The sequence below is a fragment of the Arvicola amphibius genome, chromosome 1 (genome assembly GCF_903992535.2).
Source record: "Arvicola amphibius chromosome 1, mArvAmp1.2, whole genome shotgun sequence".
In the NCBI taxonomy this organism is placed as follows: Eukaryota; Metazoa; Chordata; class Mammalia; order Rodentia; family Cricetidae; genus Arvicola; species Arvicola amphibius.
In genome coordinates this window covers 75,211,255-75,230,354 of record NC_052047.1, presented here as the reverse complement: position 1 = coordinate 75,230,354, position 19,100 = coordinate 75,211,255, and the positions used below count along the sequence as shown (strand labels likewise).

General features: G+C 43.3%; 1 protein-coding gene across 7 annotated transcripts in view; it reads right to left on the bottom strand.

Annotated features, from left to right (window-relative positions):
• Window positions 1–236: 236 nt before the first annotated feature.
• Ikzf1 (IKAROS family zinc finger 1) overlaps window positions 237–19,100 on the bottom strand; it is a 93,694-nt gene continuing 74,830 nt past the window's right edge. For 4 of the 7 annotated variants that reach the window (XM_038310011.1, XM_038309993.1, XM_038310045.1 and 1 more), the window contains 3 exons: window positions 18,675–18,800; window positions 13,560–13,694; window positions 237–3,730 (listed from right to left, as the gene is read on the bottom strand). In XM_038310011.1, coding sequence (XP_038165939.1) covers window positions 3,027–3,730; window positions 13,560–13,694; window positions 18,675–18,800 — 965 coding nt within the window. In that variant the 3' untranslated portion in view covers window positions 237–3,026. The remainder of the gene's footprint in view (window positions 3,731–13,559; window positions 13,695–18,674; window positions 18,801–19,100) is intronic. The other 3 variants (XM_038310020.1, XM_038310029.1, XM_038310036.1) reach the window with 3 other exon arrangements.

Below are 19,100 nucleotides of genomic sequence, written 5' to 3'. Positions count from 1 at the left end.
GAGCACAAAATAAGACACAGGCATAAACCAAAGCCCCCATCTCCATGATGAGTGCCTCTGCTTCTCAATAAAGGCTCTAACATTTTATTATGCGGCCGATTCTAAACTGGAAACAGAACGTGCTGGTATCTGAAGCCAGTGGTGGCGGACAATGCAATGGTGACACACAGGGATGCTCCTGACTCTCGTCAGGACACACACACACACACCACACACATACACACACACACACCACACACACACACACACACACACACACACACACACAGGCATGAAGCACAGAAGGGACCTGGGACAGGAAGCTGGGGCAACAGGGAGGAGATGGAATGAGAAATGGTGACTTCTAGCTGTCACTAACAGGTCAGCCTGCTCTCAGGAACCCTCCCGTCTCTGACAGCTACTCTTAAAAGACAACATGAGGGTGTGGAATCTCGGCACACTTCATCACGCAGCGATACCGAAGAAATACATCATACAGCAGAACAAACCACAGAACAAAAAGGTCATGCAAAACCCTACTTTACCAACTAAAGAAAAAAACATCAACGTTTGATACAGAATACAGCCACCTTCAAACATAATTTAATTACTTGTGGACATAATATGAAACCTTATCTTAAATACAATAGTTTCAAAAAATGCTGTTACAATATAAAACCACAACAAAAGGTGTGCAAATAGACATATCAGCTAAAAAAAAAGGCAGTGAGAGCAAGGGGCGAAGCATTCTAGAAAACAGCTCCTGAAGCCACTATTTACAATTCTGCTTTAACCTCTGAATGCCAGTGGCAAGGGTAGGGGTGAGGGTTGGAGCCATCTCCCTTGGACCAGCTGACCCTGAGGCTCTCATGGGTAAGGACAAGAGTGAACAGGAGCTGCCAACAAACTGGAGGCTTGGAAGGCTGTCACCTGGAATATATGAATTTGGGTAAGGCCAGCCTTTCTCCGTAACTGCATATTGAACAAAAGTTGCTCACAGCTCTGGTTCTTCAGATTCTCACTGTAAATCATTATAGTCACAATTTTATTTTTACTTTCAAAATGCCACATTGTTCTGGAAGCAGAGAAATCCACACTTAAGAGTGCTACGTCCGCGAACTTCATTCCTGCAACTGAACTCAGAAGCATTTGAGGAAGTGTATTCTCAAATGCGCATAAGGAATTCATCCACTTCCCAAAGAAAGAGTGCAGCTTGAGGCTGCTGACTGGGAAAGGCTTCAAGTGCTTCTTATTTGTGGAAAGTTTCCCACACTTTTCACCAGCTTAAAATTTAGATCAGTGGTGTGCCACCAGGGAACACCTGGGAGACAGGTTTGGATATCAGCTAGGATGCTACTGGCATCTACTGGGCAGTGACGAGGAATCCTGCTAGGTAAGCTACGATTCATAGAACAGTCTCCACCAACGATGACAAGCCCTCTGCATCAGGAGGGCTGCAACTAAGAACCCTTGCTTTAACCCAAGTGTTGCTATAGACAATCTCCCCTCCAGTTCTTTGGAACCCCCTCAGAGAGTTTCTATGAAGACAGTGCAGTAAACATTGACAATTATATGCTTTTCATTTCATTGAGGTGGTGGAGGGTAGTGACCCTAATACTGACTCTTAAGAGAGGCTTGTCCTGTTGAGAACCTCCAGCTACCTGATTTGGTTTCAGTGTGGCATCCCTGTCTTGGTTTGGCTGGACCAGGTCTCACCTCTACCACCTTACCTGCCTCTTTTCTGTGATATCTGATGGGCATTTCTCTCTGGGAACCCGAACTGGTCACATCGTGGCCCCAGACATTCCAATATCCTAATACCTTTACCCAATCAAGGATGCATGGTTCCTGTCCTGTTTATGTGAAAACACGTGGTATTTGGTGTTTATGCTGAAGAGTTTCAGACCATTTAGAATTTTTGTTTAACAACAAGAATATTCTGTGCTTCAGCCACTGAGAAGCTGGGCTCATATATTTCCTAAAAATGGTCATTCTGAATAATGGTTTTATAGGCTTTCAAACAGAAATAACACATAGTGTGAGCAGGGAACGATGGTTATCAGACTAAGATAGCCAGGTCCATAGCTATAATCAGAACAGGGATTCAGCTAAAATGAAGTGATGGGGTTGGACTTTGTTGGGCTAGGTCCTGATCCCAGGTCCAGACAGTCCAGGGAAGAACAGAAGCCCAGACAACTGAGCGTGGGGCATAGAAGAAAGCTTTGGCTTCGGAGGGATCTTACAGTGTGAGAAGTTTAAAGGAAGGTCTCAGTTTCGGGACTGGGGTCTAAAATGCAGTGATGAGCTTTGGGAAGAGGGCTACTCCAAAAATGTCTACAGGAGTGCCGAGCTCATCTCACTGGGCGACAAGCCCCCAGAGGCTGGGTGTGATCAGGCCAGTGAAGAGGAATCTACAAGGCTCTCCAGTCCCCTTCCCTTCTTGCCCAGACAAATCCTAGACACTTGTCCAGACGCCATGTTCCCATTCATTATGTGACTTAATAGCATCTTTAAAAGATCAACCTTCTGCCCTGGTCTCCACACAGGCTGTGTCCTTGCTCCTCCCCAGCTGCCTTATATCTATCTGGTCCTGCGGCTCACCTGTGGAGCTCCCTGAGATGGCCCCACCCCAGTGACTATGATGTTTTGGGGAGATTTGGAGCATCCATGGGGCATACACTTTGCTTAGGGAAAGGTTCTTTTTGATCCTTCTTGGATAATTCTCTTATTCAGTTCTCTGAAAATTCAGGCTCTGTTGGGTGGTGGTGGTGTGGGTCAGTCAGAAAGCCACTGGTCAAGGAAATCTCAGATGGCAGTCAACAAAACCGTCTAGAAGGGTGGATGTTCTGAATGCTCCCGATGCAATGCAATCCTGTCTCTAACATTAAAAACTTGTCTTCTAACACAAATCAAATCCCAAACAACCAACTTAAAGGAACAAATGCTGCCTGCAAATCCACACCCAACATTGTCCGCTCTGTGTCCAGCTGCCGGGAGGGAGGAGGCATAGGCAGCTATCTTTGTGCTTCTGTGGGGCCTGGCCCGGTTTAGTTCAGGTGGTAGCGATGCTCCCCCCGTGTGATATGGGATGAGAACTCGTACCTGTCCTGGCTGTGATAACCACACATGTTACACTCAAAAGGATCCCGGAAGCCATGGCAGCCCATGTGGATGGTGTACATGACGTGATCCAGGAAGAGCACGCGGCAGTGTTCGCACTTGTACACTTTCAGCTGCTCGCCACTTGTGCTGACCACGCGGAAGGCATCCTGCGAGTTCTCTGAGGCCGCCCTCAGCACCTCATAGGCTCGCTGCTCCTCCTTGAGGGCCAGCCCGTTGCGCACATGCGGGGCGATGTGGTTGGTCAGGTAGATGAGGCCACTGCGCTGCTCCTCAGCGTTGCTCTCGGTGTCCGTGGAGTCTTGGCAGCTGTTGCTCGGGGAGGCTTCCCGCTCCGATGACACAGACTTGGCCTTGGACAGCAGCAGCAAGTTCTCCACGGCGCTATCCTGCGCCGAGTGGTTGGGCCGTGGGGGGCCGTCTGCAGGGGGCTTGTGCAGCTGGTACATGGAGTTGATGACGGGCACCACCTCGGAGCTTCCGGGAGGTGTCTGCACCAGCGGGCGCAGGGACTCAGCCCCCAGGTAGGTGATGGCATTGTTGATGGCTTCGTCCATCACGTGAGATGTCATCATCCCATCCTTCTCATAACTGGCACTGTCATAGGGCATGTCTGACAGACACTTGTCTCCTGTGGGAAGTAGGTGACCATTAGTAAATCTATACCAAGGAGATTGGAAGGTGTCCTACTGTGACGGCAGACAGGAGACATTTGCCCAGGCCCAGGAGGGAAAATACTACGGGCTAAGTGTTTTGAGAAATCCTGCTTACCTATGAAGAGGGAGGCTAAAGATTGTCCATGTCAGCTTTAACTGTGCCATGTTTCACAAGGTTAAACCTCATCTTTCATTAAGTAAGGTGAAATTAACACTATTATATTGACTTTAAATATTTTAAAAGTTTTCTAAATGCGTATTATTTAATTTATTCCCAAATTGTTTAATTAAAATACACAGCCATGAATTAATTAATGTAATAAATTTAAGATACTATATCACATTTATTACTTTAATCTAGAAAAACATGTCCTTAAAACATGATTACATATTCCTTATAATAAACTAAATACTTCTTATAAATATTTCAAAAGTGGATGGACTCTAATGAATGATGAAAGTAGAATGAATACATTATCATAATTGTATGCACCCTCTCTTCAGAGTTAGCAGCAGTGAATTATCTCAGCAGAAATCGGAAGTGGGAAACAGAGCTGGAAGGCAGGCACCATTCACTTATTGTTTACGGTGCGCCTAATACTAAAGACAGATGGAACTGAGAATTCAGTGCTGACTTGTTATGGAGTATTTGTTGAACCACGTAAAGATGTATTGGATTTGTTGAACCATGTAGACATGTGTTGCTTTTGTTTATGCTGTATTTGTTTAATTATGTAAAAATGCGCTGTTGTTTTATATTGTCACCTGATAGGTCTAATAAGAAGCTCAATGGCCAATAGTTAGGCAAAGGGAGGATAGACAGGCTTGGCAGGCAGAGAGAAAAGGGGAACCAGCTGGGTCCAGCCAGCCAGACACAGAGGAAGCAAAAAGCAGGATAAACAGTACATAGATGACATAAACAAGCCTTGGAGCAGCAATAGCTTATAGAAATGGGTTAATTTAAGTTAAAACTAGCTAGAAGCAAGTCTAAGCTAAGGCTGAACATTCGTAATTAATAATATCTTCATGTCTTTATTTGGAAGCTGTTTGGTGGCCCAAAGAAAATCCCAACTACAAATGGTACCCAGCATGGGGCACAAATTTCTACATAGGGCCTGAGAAAGCTGGAAAGATAAACAGCATGGTTTCCTAGTAGCCTGGCTCACAGCATACACAGGTGAAGCTCTGCCACATAGCAAGCACCTGAGCAGCTGGCATGTCATTAAGCAGAAACAAGTAAAAATGCCTGCCATACTGTGGGCACCGACTTCCTAGAGCTGGGGTGATTAAATGCAACCCCTGATTAAACTCAGCTCTTGGCCAGGTCTACGGGGCATCAAGTTTGGCTTTTACAGACCCAAGCAGGATGGATCCAGCACCAGTGCAAAGGTGTGCAGCGAGTATAAAGTTTGGTTTACACGGTCAGAGAACACTACAGGTACACAGTAAAGCAGGTCCGGAAAAAAATAGTCTTTAAAAAGAGAATAAAGTAATATAAAGTGGAAAAGAGCCACACAAAGATGGAAATACACAGAGAATCTGGATCCTATATGGTATTGTGCTAACTTTGAATTTTTTTGAACACCGATGAGCAAATAACAGCTGCTGAGAGACATTGCACTGTAAAAGGGAGTGCTGAATTAAACCAGCCTGGACACTTTAGGATTGTCTTAACTTTAAATGAAATTTAGAAAATATATTGTATTGAGAAAAAGGTTATCTTTCTGTTTCCTTAGGAAATGAAAGGTTGTGGATTTCTTCAAAGTTAACAGAGATCACGTTTGATGAGAAGAGACTTTCTGAAAATTTTGGCTACAGACATAAAGAAATAAACCAAGAAAAAAAATACAAGACAGATAATGTATATGCTGATCCCTGTGCATGGGAACAGTTCTGAAACTGGACAACAAATGTTACAACTAGTTTTCCCAGAACTTGATCATTGTCTCAATTTTCTCAGAGTTGCCTCCAGACAATAGAAAACAGCCTAGACAACACAACAACCACATTTCCGAGAGGTGGGGTGAGTGGTTTTTGGTTATTTGGTGGGTTTTGGATGTTTGCCATCATTTGGGGGCATATAGGAATATAGGATAATAAAACAACTATTAACCTCAAATATTTTATAATGGTATGAATTTTGGTATATTTATACAAATTTAAAGTTATTTTCTGTATTATTGTATGTATGTTTCTACTCTTGTTTGGGGTGTTGTGCTTACACAGCTCATTAAAAATGTAATATACAATTAAGAAATGTAGGTTAGTAGTTAGTCATCTATAATAATCAAACTTGTAGCTATATTAGGTATGTTTTTAAGGTTAAACAGATATATTTTAGATAGGTTATCTTCAAATACTTCAGAGACCTGCAGAATATGGCATTTAAGAAGTTTAATAACCTAAGGCTTTTCATGGCAGTGAGGCACATCTTCTCCTTGCAGCACCAATCTATTTCATAAAAAGACAATGGGCATTGAAGAACCTCCATATGGAGTTGGTTTTTTATTGTGGCAAAGCTAGACATTTGGGCAGGAAACTGTCCTTGCCTCAACAGTTTGATGTTTTAATGTTTAAACTGGACATGCAGGCTACAAAGGAAAGTGACTGCAGAACGTTGTCAAGACAGTGCAGGACAGGCCTTCAAAACTGTCTTATAGAAAAGTCTGCCAGACATTCTAGGCTGAAGATGGATGCCCAAATGCTGCAGAGGAACCTTGGGTGACTGCCCAGACAGCCACATATCTCTGTTGTTTCTATATTTTTAGAATTTGCTTGCGCTGCACTTCCTGTTTACTCAGGTAATAGCATATCCTATTAAGTTGAAGACTAGATAGTTATAGTTGTTTCCCTTAGTTATGATAGAAGGTAAATTAGGTATAGAGCTTTTGACTCATCAAGACAGGATAGATAATAGATGATTTCTTTGAATATGCCAAATACAAAAGGACTGGATTTTGTAAATGTAATTTTGACTTAATAACTGTTCTTATTGTTTATAGTTTTTCTATGTTAAAGTTAAAATCTTTCCTTTTATTTAGACAAAAGGGGGAAATGTTGTAGAATATTTGTTTAACTAGGCAAAGATGTGTTACTTTATTTTTGCTGCATTTGTTTAACTATGTAAAGATGTGTAGAATTTGTGTTAATAAATAAAATTAAGCTGAACTCAGAGGAGCAGTGTTAGCAACTAGTGGACAGGAAGTAGCAGGGAGGAGTAATGTGTGAGTATTTTAGTTGGGGAAGTGTGGAAGGAGAGAAGTTCCAGAGACACTAGCCAAGAGAGAAAGTTATCCAGTTGCTATTCTAACTCTCTGAGCTTGCAGGTCTTCACCGCAGCCTTTCAATCTTGAGTTTTATTAAAATGATAGAGATTTAGTTAAAACTACCTTTAGTGGCAGCAACAGAGCTGTTGTCTGGGGGGAACAGAATTCCTCAGGCTATGGCCTGAGGAGCTGGGCTCTAGTAGCTGAAATCACAGTCGCTGTGATGAAGGCAGAACAGCAGTGACTGGACCCGGGACTCAAGAAACTTAAGCTCTCACATGATCCTAAGCTTGCAGCTCTCATGTTAGCTTCTGGACTACATGAGCTCTGCTACAGTCTGGACCTCGGATGCCCTCAAAGGCCCTTGTTTTCAGGTATTGTCCAACCTGCGGCTCCTAACCCAGATGTATCCCAGGATAGCTATGAATGTGTCTGAGCCCATTTGTAGATATGCTGTTGGGAGGTTCTGGACTCTTTAGGGAGGACTTAGATTTTGGGGACTATATTCTCAAAGGGGATACCAGACCCTGACCTCCATATATTTCTCTCTTGCTTCAAAGCCACAGGCAAATATTTCTGCTGTTTATTTCAAATATTTCTGATCTACTTATGTTTCCTTGTCACAGGGCTAGTACAACAGGCCATCTTGGGGAGGAACCCTTCAAAGCTGCAAATCAAACTTCTTTTTATAAGTTGAACATCTCAGATCTCAGATGTTCTCCTGTAATGAGGGAAATTGAGCTAACACAAACCTCCTTCCCTAGTCCCAATGGGAGATAAGACTAGATTTGGCTTTGGTTAATTAGTTTTGGAGCAAATGTTTTGATAATGAAATAAAATGAATTTCTTTAAAGATTTATCTTCTATCCAAGCTGTGGTGGCATAAGCCTTTAATTCAGGCACACAAGAGGCATAGGCAGGCTGGGTGATGGTGGCTCACACCTTTAATCCCAGCACTTGGGAGGAAGAGGCAGGCAGATCTCTGTGAGTCTGAGGCCAGTCTGGTCTACAGGGTGATTTCCAGAGCAGCCAGGACTACTCAGAGAAACCCTGTCTCAAAAAACCAAAAAAGGAAAAAAAAAAAAAGGTTTTTCTTCTAAATGTTAAGTCTAACATGAAATCACGACTCTGACAGCAAAGACATTCTTTAAAGCAATTGTTCATATTGCTATTGGAAGGATTAGCCAGGTGTGTGCCTTCTCAGCGATGGTAAATGAGGCATCCCACAGAACCAGATGCCCTGTTTACATTTCCCCACCCATTCTGCCTCTTTCATCTTCAGTACATCTGTCTCGGCAGTGGGACTAAAAGGAAAGCCAGTGAGAACAGTCCCTGTCCTTGGATGCACACAGCTAGCACGAGACAGACACACTCAATAGTGATGCCAGACTCCATCCCCACCTGAGAAATCCCATGAACACAGGAAGGCTTGCTGCCGGTGTCACACAAGCATCTCATCTCATATGAGCCAGATGTGTGTGTGGGCTTCTGTGTCCCATGGATGAGGACATCAGCAGTGAAGGTGCTGAGGACAGAGGGGCTGGATCTTTGGTGGGACAATGCTAAGGTCCGGGGGCCAGAGCTCTAGGAGCATAGGAAATGTCCAGCTTGCCAGGATCACATCCTGGAAACTTAGACTAAACTAAGTTTCTTTAAATAAAAATGAGAACTTCTGAAGGGTCTGAAGACAGTGACCTACCCAGGCACAGAGAAAGGACAGACCGAAGAGGCACAAAGACGAAGGGCTGGACCCGACAGCAGCTGATGAAGGTGGTGGCAGAAGATGATCCCAGTGTTTTTCACACTGACATTGAGGTTGTCACCCTGCCCCAACTCTTTATTTACAGTAGGACAAACTATTCCACAATTCATAAATCTACCCACAGTCCTTGAAAAAAAATCAGTGCTCATTAAATAGTAGGTCAGGATTGTCTACCTGCGGGACTCCTAGCAGTGGGAATGCCTGTCCCTGACGCTTGGCAGGTTTTTGAGAACCCATTCCTCACACTGGGTTTCCTTAGCCAGTCTCAATATAAAGGGAGAGCTTAGTCTTACCCCAACCTGATATGCCATGCTTTGTTGACACCCATGGGAGGCCTGCTCCTTTCTGAACAGAAACAGAGGAGGAGTGGATGGGTAGGAACAGAAAGGAGGTGGTGGGGGGAAGGGAATAGGAGGAAAAGAGGGAGGGGAAACTTCAGCTGGGATGTAAAATAAATGAATACATTTAATTAATAAAAAAAATAGTAGCCAAGGGATATACTCCCCATGGCTCAGGATATGTCTTTGCAATGCGTTTCTTTGTGTCTTACTGCATGTGTATCACATGACTACTTGGTTTCATTGGCTTCCATCTACCTCTGTCGAAAGCAACCCATACCCCAATAAGGGCACAGAATGAGGCTCAGATTATAGAAAGCAAACTTGTATATGTCCAGTTACATCTTCTTAGAGACTGGACAGGACAAAATCCCTGTGTAGAGACAGTGAACGGTTTTCTCTCTCCATTTTGGGGGAAGTAATTGGGTAGTACTCTTAAATTACATAACATTCCTAAAACCAAAGATTGTTTTTTCTGTAAATTTTGTTTTTAAAATCAAGGTGCTAACCTATCTAGTTACACGGATAGGAGGAACTCAGTCTTGCTGCATTCGTGTCTCACTGGCTGCCAAATCCTAGCGATGAAGGAGGGTGTGGGCCTGGTGCCCAGTTCTGCTCGCTGGTGAAGTGTGTGTTCTCTCACCAAAGGTGGTGTTTTCCTGTTTCTCCCCAGAGTCGTGGTTCTGTGGTTTTCTAAGCAACCATTGAAGCCTGCTGTTTCAAGAACTTAGTTTCAACAACAAGTGGGTGTTGCAAAGAAAGCAAAATACATTGTAGATGAGCATGAAGTGATAAATTTACCCATAGAATTTCTCTACCCATATGTGAAAAATTAAAAGCTACAAAAGTCCTCAGTGCCTCAGTGAAACCTCTTATAGGTCTGTCTGTCTATCTATCTATCTATCTATCTATCTATCTATCTATCTATCTATCTATCTATCTATCTATCCATCCATCTATCATCTACTTATCCTTACTTTATATTCATCTATCTACCACCAAGGAAAGACCAGTCCTTGAATGAGACATAAGACAAAGCTTTGGGTAATATCACTTTGAGAAACAGGTGGGATCAATCACATTTCCAGCACCCCCCCCCCCACACACACACACTCTCATGCTGAGAGAAAAACAGTTGAACAGACTTAATTGTTTTTCCCCTTTTCTGATCACGGAGCTGAAAGCTCTGCTGGCAGGAAGCACATGGCGTCAGTGACCTTAGCATGCGGGCTAGCTCCCCTGTGCCGAAGCAAAGGCCTTGATGAGCTGCACTTCAGGGGCAGGGAAGCCCTGAGATGTCCCCTGTGGAGACAGGAGGCACCATCTGCTGGTTTAGGGCTTTAACCAAATGTGAGGAATGAGAGAGAGCTCTCAAAGGGGAACATTTTAAAACAAAAGCCGCACTTTGCCTCACCTGAACTCCCCCAACACCATCCTTGGCGTTCTTTCAGGATTTAAAAAAGTCATAGTTCTCATAGGAAAAAGTCTCAGATACAATGGGAAGAACATTGAAATGTCAATCAAGCCCCATTAGACCAAGTAGAATGAGCAGGATAAAAAGAAATGTCATGGTTACAGTGAAAATATTTTTTGGCGAGATAGGAATTAAGACAAACCAATAAGTCCATCCTAGGGGAAAAGGAAACTTAATTCCAGGAAGAGAAGAAATGTAGCACAATTACTTCATGACATGGAGTGAATTTTTTTTATGTTTTAGCTATTTTAATTTTTGGAATATGCAGGCAGTCAAATTCAGAAAATATTCAAAAGCAATACAAAAAAAGAAACCCCAACAGGATATGGGAAGAGTTCAGATCTCAGGAAACAAGATAAAATCCAATCAATAAACACTTAATACATGAGTTAGAAATAGCAAACAGTAGAATAAAAATGACTAGGAACTGAATTTCTGACAGAGCAGGGAAATATAAAATAATAGTGAATAAACTTAAAAATAACAAAACTCTAACAGACATGGGAGACAATTTTTCCAACTTATGAAAAGCCAGCACTTTGGAGTAGAGAGCACACTAGGCAGAACAAAGGGTATTTATGCAAGGGAATGTTTCCACAAGGCAGGAAAGAAAAAGAAAGGAACCTCCCAGGTGAAAAGGCAAGGGTTCATCCAGCTGTAGAACACTAGAATGCTTCTGACTTCTGGGTTAAAAAGCACATTAAAGAAAAAAATCAGGCTGGATTCAGCATACCAGCACTATCCCATACACAATGCTATAGGCAATGAGGCATGACCTATCACTCTCGGGGAAGGAAGAGTGGTCCAAGGGAACACCCTCCTGAGGATACTCCTCTGGCACAAAGGTGATGGGTGGATACCCTCAAACTCAAAGCAATGATGGGAATGGGATGTCGACACAAGGATGCTTGAATGTAAAGTCTACTCAATGACGGGATTAATCAAAATAAGCAGAGATGATGCTAAGACGCCTGGGTCTGACTCTTCAACCTGTTAAAATGTACAGGGGCGACTCCCTACACTATATTAAGAGTAATGATTACTGATTAGAGCGTGGATACTGTAGAGATGCACAATGCAAAACCAAAGTCAATATAAATGACTCATCAGAAAATACTTTTATTCCAAGAGTAATTCTTTTTAAAAAAGCAGAATCCCCTCTGGAAGTAAATAGTGACTTGAGGACTGGCCACCTCTTAAAGTTTAAGACATGTTTAATATGTTGTGGTCACTTGAACGTACTTTCTAGCAAGGCACACACAACAAACCGATACACCCACCCCCAGGAAAAGCTAGAAAAGTTGGAATCTTGCTGAGGGGGCATCTTTGGGAACTTCAAAAGACATCTACTTCCCATCTCTATATTGTAATCCACCTATTATTCATCCTACCCGCTGAAAAATATATGGCAGGAAGATATTTACAATGATGCTCATTAAATTTAGTAACGGGAACGCCTGGATGTTTGATTTGGTTCACTGAAAAACATCAAATATTTCTATCAAAATCCTTATTAGCTATCTATCATTTTAGTAACATGATCATATATTATCCCAAATGTGGAGAGGAGCCTCCGAGGGCCACCTGTTTCTGTTTTAGAGATGGGGAAACTGAGACAGTGGAAGCCATCACACAGCACCGAGAGGGAGGTGGAGGCAGGCATGTGAGAGCAGAAAGAGGCACTGGGTAGGGCATGAACTGCCAATCACCTCTGGGGAACACCCACCGAACACAGCTGCTGGGAGCTCTTCCTTGCACACTCCACTTCTGCTATCCTGGTCCTTCTGTTCCCACAATGCCACTTCCTCCTGTGTTTAACCTCTCCCCTGGAGAGAGCTGTCCTTTCTCAGCCTTGCTTCACCAGTTCTGCTGCTCCCTCTCACCCAGAAGCGTGTGAATCAAGACAATGCCCATTCACCCGGGACAGTCATGGTCAGATTTCTGATGCTCCATTTGGCTGGACATCTCCCAAAGCTTTAGGGCACTGCACACGGTCATTACTAAAACATGGGGGATTCTTCAGGTTCCTAATCGAAAAGAGGAAGTCCACACCCTGCCTCCTGAGGTCAGGAGCTCTTCACAACCCTTGAACACACTTGCTGATCATCTCTGCCAGTCTGTCTGAGCAGTCCATCAGACTCTCTCCACGAGTCCAGTTCTTGGTGCACTCCACAGGGGGAAGACAGGGACCCTGCACCTGAGACTGTCCAAAGTCTCAGCCGTCCAGCAACTGACTCCTTGACCAAGATTCCCCCCTTCTCTGATCAGGAAATAGGGTCTCCTCCTTTCTTTTGCTTCAAAAGCTCCCACTTGCACAGTCAAGTCCATAAATAATATTTCCAATAAGTGGTTTCTGTTTTGTCTTGAAGGTCTTTCTTCCCCTTCTTCCTCTCAACCTCTAAGCCATGAGAAACCTCTATTTAACCAATAGATAAAATTGGAGTCCTATTTGTATTTGGAAGAGGGTAGCTGTTGCCTGAGAACCTGACCCTCAACCATATACTAATCATAATCAATCCCTAAATGATGTCCCTAAACCCGGGGACAAACTTTGCTGGGAGAGGGGACGTCATCCTCTAGCGATTCAAGCTGCAATACCCCTTCACTAGAACTGCTGAGGGGGTCATTCTCTGTTCGGTTCCTATTAGCCCTCACTGTCCTTTGAGGGCAGGGTTACACAGCCTCCTGGGAAAACCTGAATTGAAGCTCCCGGAGGACTGATCTAACTGCTATATTAGTGGCCATAGGAACATCATACCAAGGGCTCTAATTCCTAGTGAGAGGTCTTTCAATTTCAAGAAAATTATTAGAAAAAAACTTCAATATTTAGGAAATACTAACTTTATCACATTCTTTTCAAAAAAGTAAGATTTTTTCTTTTCTTCTATTTTCAAATAATTTTCATTTGAGTCTAGAACACGCACATAGTTGTATGTTAAGAGACAGCAAACATTTAACTCTTACCAAGAAATTTCTGAGGCATAGAGCTCTTACGTTTGGCGACGTTGCTTGCCAGTCTGTCCAGAACAAGGGACCTCTCTGCTCCTATCTTGCACAGGTCTTCTGCCATCTCACTGTGGTTAGTTTCTTCCTTAATGACTAAAGCCAAAGACAGTTAAAAAGGCTAGTTTAGACACACTTGCACTTTAAGATGCTGCCATATCCTGTGCTAATGTTCATTCGTAAAATGCCAACAAGAGCCTATGTCTCATCTTCCAGTCCCCTGGCAGATCCAGCCACTAGCCACCTGCAACCAGCCACATGCCAACACCCCTTCCTCTGCCTGTTCAACCCCACAACAAGCTGCTTGTCCACCATCCAAGACTGAACCACAGAGAATTAACTAGGTCACTTTGGAGGGCCCATTCTCAAGGTTACCTTAACCAACTCTAACAACAACCATTAGAAGCAAATATCATCAGGTCCAGAAATGATCAAAGGATCTGAAGTCACACTATATAGGGAACAGTTTCTGACCACACAGCAAATTCCTAATCATCACACAGCAGTTACACAGGGTAGGAAGTCTAGCAGTCATGAAAGAAAATGTAGAAATATGAGCTAGTTCCATCTATCTCCTCTTCTTTTATTTTTCTTTCTTTTTACAAAAAGGTTTTTCCACCTATTTATTTATGTACACAGTGTACTGCCTGCATGTATACTTTCATGCCAGAGGAGGGCGTAAGATCTCATTACAGATGGTTGTGAGCCACCATGTGGTTCCTGGGAATTGAACTCTGCACCTCTGGAAGAGCAGCCGGTGCTCTAAACTTCTGAGTCATCTCTCCAGCCCCCATCTCCTTTTCTTTACTAACTCTCCCTATTGGTAAGTCAAGATCCAAGCCTGTCTCCTACACAGTCTCACCTAGCTGACTTCTGGTTTGCATGGCAAGTATTTCTAAAATATAATTCCTTCATTCCCCTGAAACGTCCTTAAATGTTTTCCTATTGTTTAAGGAGCTGAAAATGTAAAGTGATCAGCTTTCACTTTTGAATCAGCTCTTTCAATACTGTTTCTGTCTTGTGCATTTTCCTTCTCAGACAGATCATGTTGATTGACCATAGCTTTATCCAGTTCTATGCTGGTTTATGTCCATTTTATTCAAACAGTTCCTGGAGGCATGGCTACATCTTCATGTAACTCTAGTCTTGCCAATCTTCTCATCTATTTTTTCAGATAGATTTCATAGTAAGTTAGACTACCAAATATAGTGATATTTCATTTGTACTTTAATAAATAAAGCTTGCCTGAAGATCAGAGAATAAAACAGCCCCACCGATCAGCCTTACAGACAAGGCAGTGGTGCACACACCTTAAATCCCAGCCCTAGAGAGGAACGTAAGATGGAAGGAGACAAGTCTCAGACACAGTCTCATTCTGAGATTTCTGGAGGCAGGATCGTCATTTCAGACTGAGGTAGAGGTAAGAGTCAGAGGCTGGCTGTTTTGCTTTTCTGACCTTCAGGTTGAAGCCCAATATCTGTCTCTGGGTTTTTATTAATCATTCTACAACCAAATGTTAACAAGATGCATAAGAGAATTTTGTGTGAAAACCATGCCTAGATTTGGAAGGGTGTTCGCTGATGGACCAACCTTGTTTCCCTCTTCCATCTCCTACGTTTCTTCCTTGCCTGGGATGACCCATAGCTTTCTGACCCTTACTCTATACTCTGCATGATGACAGGATCCTTATGTATTTTATATCTTTACTGCTATTGTGAATGCCAATTTAAAACCTGCATTTCTACTCGAAGAGTACTGCTGCATGTTCTTTTTAACAGTGGATTATAAGTGTGTCTTGTTAAATAGTTCAACACTCAGCCCACACGCTGATTAACCAGAGGAACTAAAGAAAGTCATAAAACCCAATTCTAGAAGTCATTCATAGATCTGCTCCATCAAACTAATATGCTCATTTACATGTTTTTCTAGATATATAGAGATATACTTTAGTTAAATAGGCATTCTTCATATCTTTCAATAGTCAAGCTTGTAGTCATGTTAGTTAGATTTTCTAGATGTGCATAGATATATTTCAGATAGACATTCTTCATATCTTTCAACTGCAGAATATGGCATTTAATGTTTTAATAACTTAGGGTTTTTCATGACAATGAGACACGTCTGCTCCTGGCAGTACCAATCTACTTCGAGAGGAAGATGGGCATCGAAGAGGCTACTTATGGAGTTTGTTAGCCATTTGGGCAAGAAACTGCTCTTGCCTGGACTGTTGCATAAACTGGACACAAGGAACCCACAGAAAAAGGACTGCTGAACTTGCCTAAAGGTGAGATGGCCTTTTGGGGTTCCTGATTCATTAAAGAGTCTGTGAAACGTTCTGCAGGACACAGCAAAAAGTGACTGAACTGTCTTTGGAATTTCCTGCTTCATGGAAATGTCTGCTGGATACTTATGGGCCTGTAGGCTGAAGATGGATGCCCCAACGGTACAGAGGAACTTTGGGTGACTGTCCAGGCAGCGAGTTGTCTCTGTCATTTCTAGAGTTTTATAAGTTACTTATTTCTTGTTTACTTAGGTAGCATTATATCCTTCTGGAGTCTTTGATGGAGTTGAAGAATAAATAGGTAGTTATAGTTTTCCTTAGTTATGATAAAAGATAAAATAGATATAAATATTGTAACTGTAATTCTTGCTTGATAACTCTTGTTACATGTAATTTTACTATGTTAAAGTTAAAGCCTTTCTTTTTTATTTAAACAGAAAAAGGGGAAATGATGGAGGAGTGTCTATGTGTTACTTTCATTATTAATAAAGATACTGCCTTGGCCCTTTAATAAGATAGAAAATTAGGTAGGCGGAGTAGACAGAACAGAATTGTGGGAAAAAGGAAGTAGAGTTGGGGAGACGCTTCAGGCAGTCGCCATATGCAGTCTCCATGCTTCTCCTCTCTGAGATGGACGCAGGTTAAGACCTCTCCTGGTAAGCCACCCCTCGTGGTGCTATGCAGATCACTAATATGGGTTAAAGAAAGATATGAGAATCAACCAATAAGAAGCTACAGATAACGGGCCAGGCAGTATTTAAAAGAATACAGTTTCCGTGTAATTATTTTGGGTGTAAAGCTAGCTGGCGGCCAGGTGGCTGGACGCAGCCCCACCGCTTCCTTCTACACTCAGCCACTAGCCCAGGTTCCCTATCCCTTAGGTGAGACCATACCACACCTCTGAACCCAACACTCTTTCTATGCCTTTTGTACATGTGAGGCCCAGGAGAAGGTTCTTTTTCCCATGAAGACATTAGCAAAGTGTAACAGGTAACCTCAACCATTTTGCTAAAGGAAACTTTGTTCAGAAAAACAAACCTTTTCTAACATCTCTTAAGTCAGGCATTTTTACTTAATGGACTCAATGTAAATAGGTCTGGGGAGTTAATGAGGTGACCAGAGGGACATGGAGGGTCAGGAGAGAGAGAGAGGTGGGGGGGGGGACAAGAATGTACAGGTTTATTGGCAGGACTTACACTAAAGTTCATTACTGGGGCTGTCAATGCCAAGTTTCTTAACGCAGCACTCACTGCGTGTCTACAAGGGAGGTGATGGAGGGGTAAAATAAACATGGCTTTGGCAGCTCCAGCTTAGCTCACATATTGGAGTCCTGGGCTCTAGGGTGATCCAAGTAAGAGGTGCTGGAACCCTTAGGGGTGGAGTCTTGGAGGAGGTCCTTAAGTCACTGGGGTATGTTCTCAAAGAGGAACAAGGGTGCCTAGCTTTTTCTTTCTCTCTTTCTCCCTGACCTGTGAGAATCCTCCCCCCCCCCACCCTCCGCTGCAGCAGGGGATTTCAGTGTACCCATGCTTCGTGCATGGCATGCCCAAAGCAATGTGGCTGACCAGCCATGGGCTGAAGTCCTCAACATTCCAGGGAGAACTGCACTGCAGTGGTGGACAGCTGACTGACGCTGGCTCGGGGGCCTAGGATCCCTTTGTGTATCTTAGTGTGACATGTGGCAGGGGCAGGAAGAGCCCAGTGTAATTAAATGCTGGTGCCTGCCTCTGTGGCTGTGCTGAGGGCAGACTGCTGCTTCTTGCTAGAGTAATTTCTCACTTCTTGAGAAAGAACTGGAGGGTGAAGCCATCACTGCAGTGTTCTGAATCACCTGGCCAGAAGTCAGAGTACACTAGATGTTCAGAGAGAGACCAAGTCTCATGCTGCAGTGTTCTGGGTCACCTGGCCAGCAGTGAGGACACGCTAGATATTCAGGGTGAGACTGAGTCTCTTGACAAGGTAGAGTTTAGTGAACATCCCAGCATTCTCCCCACAGCCTCAGCACCGATGACTGCCGGGTCTTCCAACAAGCCCTCCCCCATCTTCCCAGGTAAGAACACCCAAAGCTCAGTCTAAGTCCCAGCCCGACACTTCTCCTTTGATGAACTATTTTTTTTAAAAAAAAGACTTATTTATTTATTTATATTTTGTGTTTATGAGCGCTCTATCTGCATGTATATCTTTATGCCAGAAGAAGACTTCAGATCCCACTATAGGTGGTTGTGAGCCACCATGTGGGTGCTGGGAATTGAACTCAGGACGGCTGGAAGAGCATCTAGTGCTCTTAACCTCTGAGCCATCTTATTTGGACTTTTAAACACAAAGAAGCATTCACCACACTACTCTAGCTTGTTTTTACTTTCCTGTGTGTGTGTGTGTGTGTGTGTGCACGTGTGTGTATATTTGTGTGTATGTTTGTATGGTGCTGGGGATCAAACCCAGGGCCTCCTGCATACCAGGCAACTTCTCCATTGCTTATCTCTTTGCTCCTGCCAATTCCTCTTGGTTTAAAAATCACCCCTCACAAAAAAGAAACCCAAAACCAAAAACATCCCACAACACAGAATCTTATTAAGGTCACTTCTGGGAAGGAAGGTCTTAAGACAGGCTATGTCTGGTCAGGTGAGGACTTGGAAAACAGAGGAACACAATGAGCTGTCCCTGGTGTAGCTTCAGTACTATTGGACAAAAAGTTCCTCCTGGCCCGCAGGGCCGGAAACATGCCACAGAGCCCCCTCCTGGCCCAGTGCTGGGAGGGGGAGGGGCCCATCTCAGCAGGGAGCCTCAGCGCTTACCTGGGTACATCGTGCCTGGAAGGCCCATGCTTTCCAAGTAGTTGTGGCAACGCTCTTTATGTTCCTCTAAAGAGCTTCGCTGCTTATAGCTTCGGCCACAATATCCACATTTGTGAGGCTTACCAACTGCAGAAAACACAATTGAGTTTAAGACTCCAATTAAATATTGGCCTTCTGGGTAATGGGAATGCATGCAATACAATTATAACCAAAAAAGGTAAAAAAAAAAATATACTCTCTGAGAGCTTTGACTATGATGGATTGAATCAAAACGAGTGGATTTAAAAAAAAAAAATGCTCATGCCCAGGCGACTCACTGATTGATTGTACCGAGAGTCCATGACTCTGGTTTCATCTTAACTTATCACACGGACTACCAAACTCCTTTCTAAACCACTAAGGTATGTCCTTTAATGGGGAAAAGTG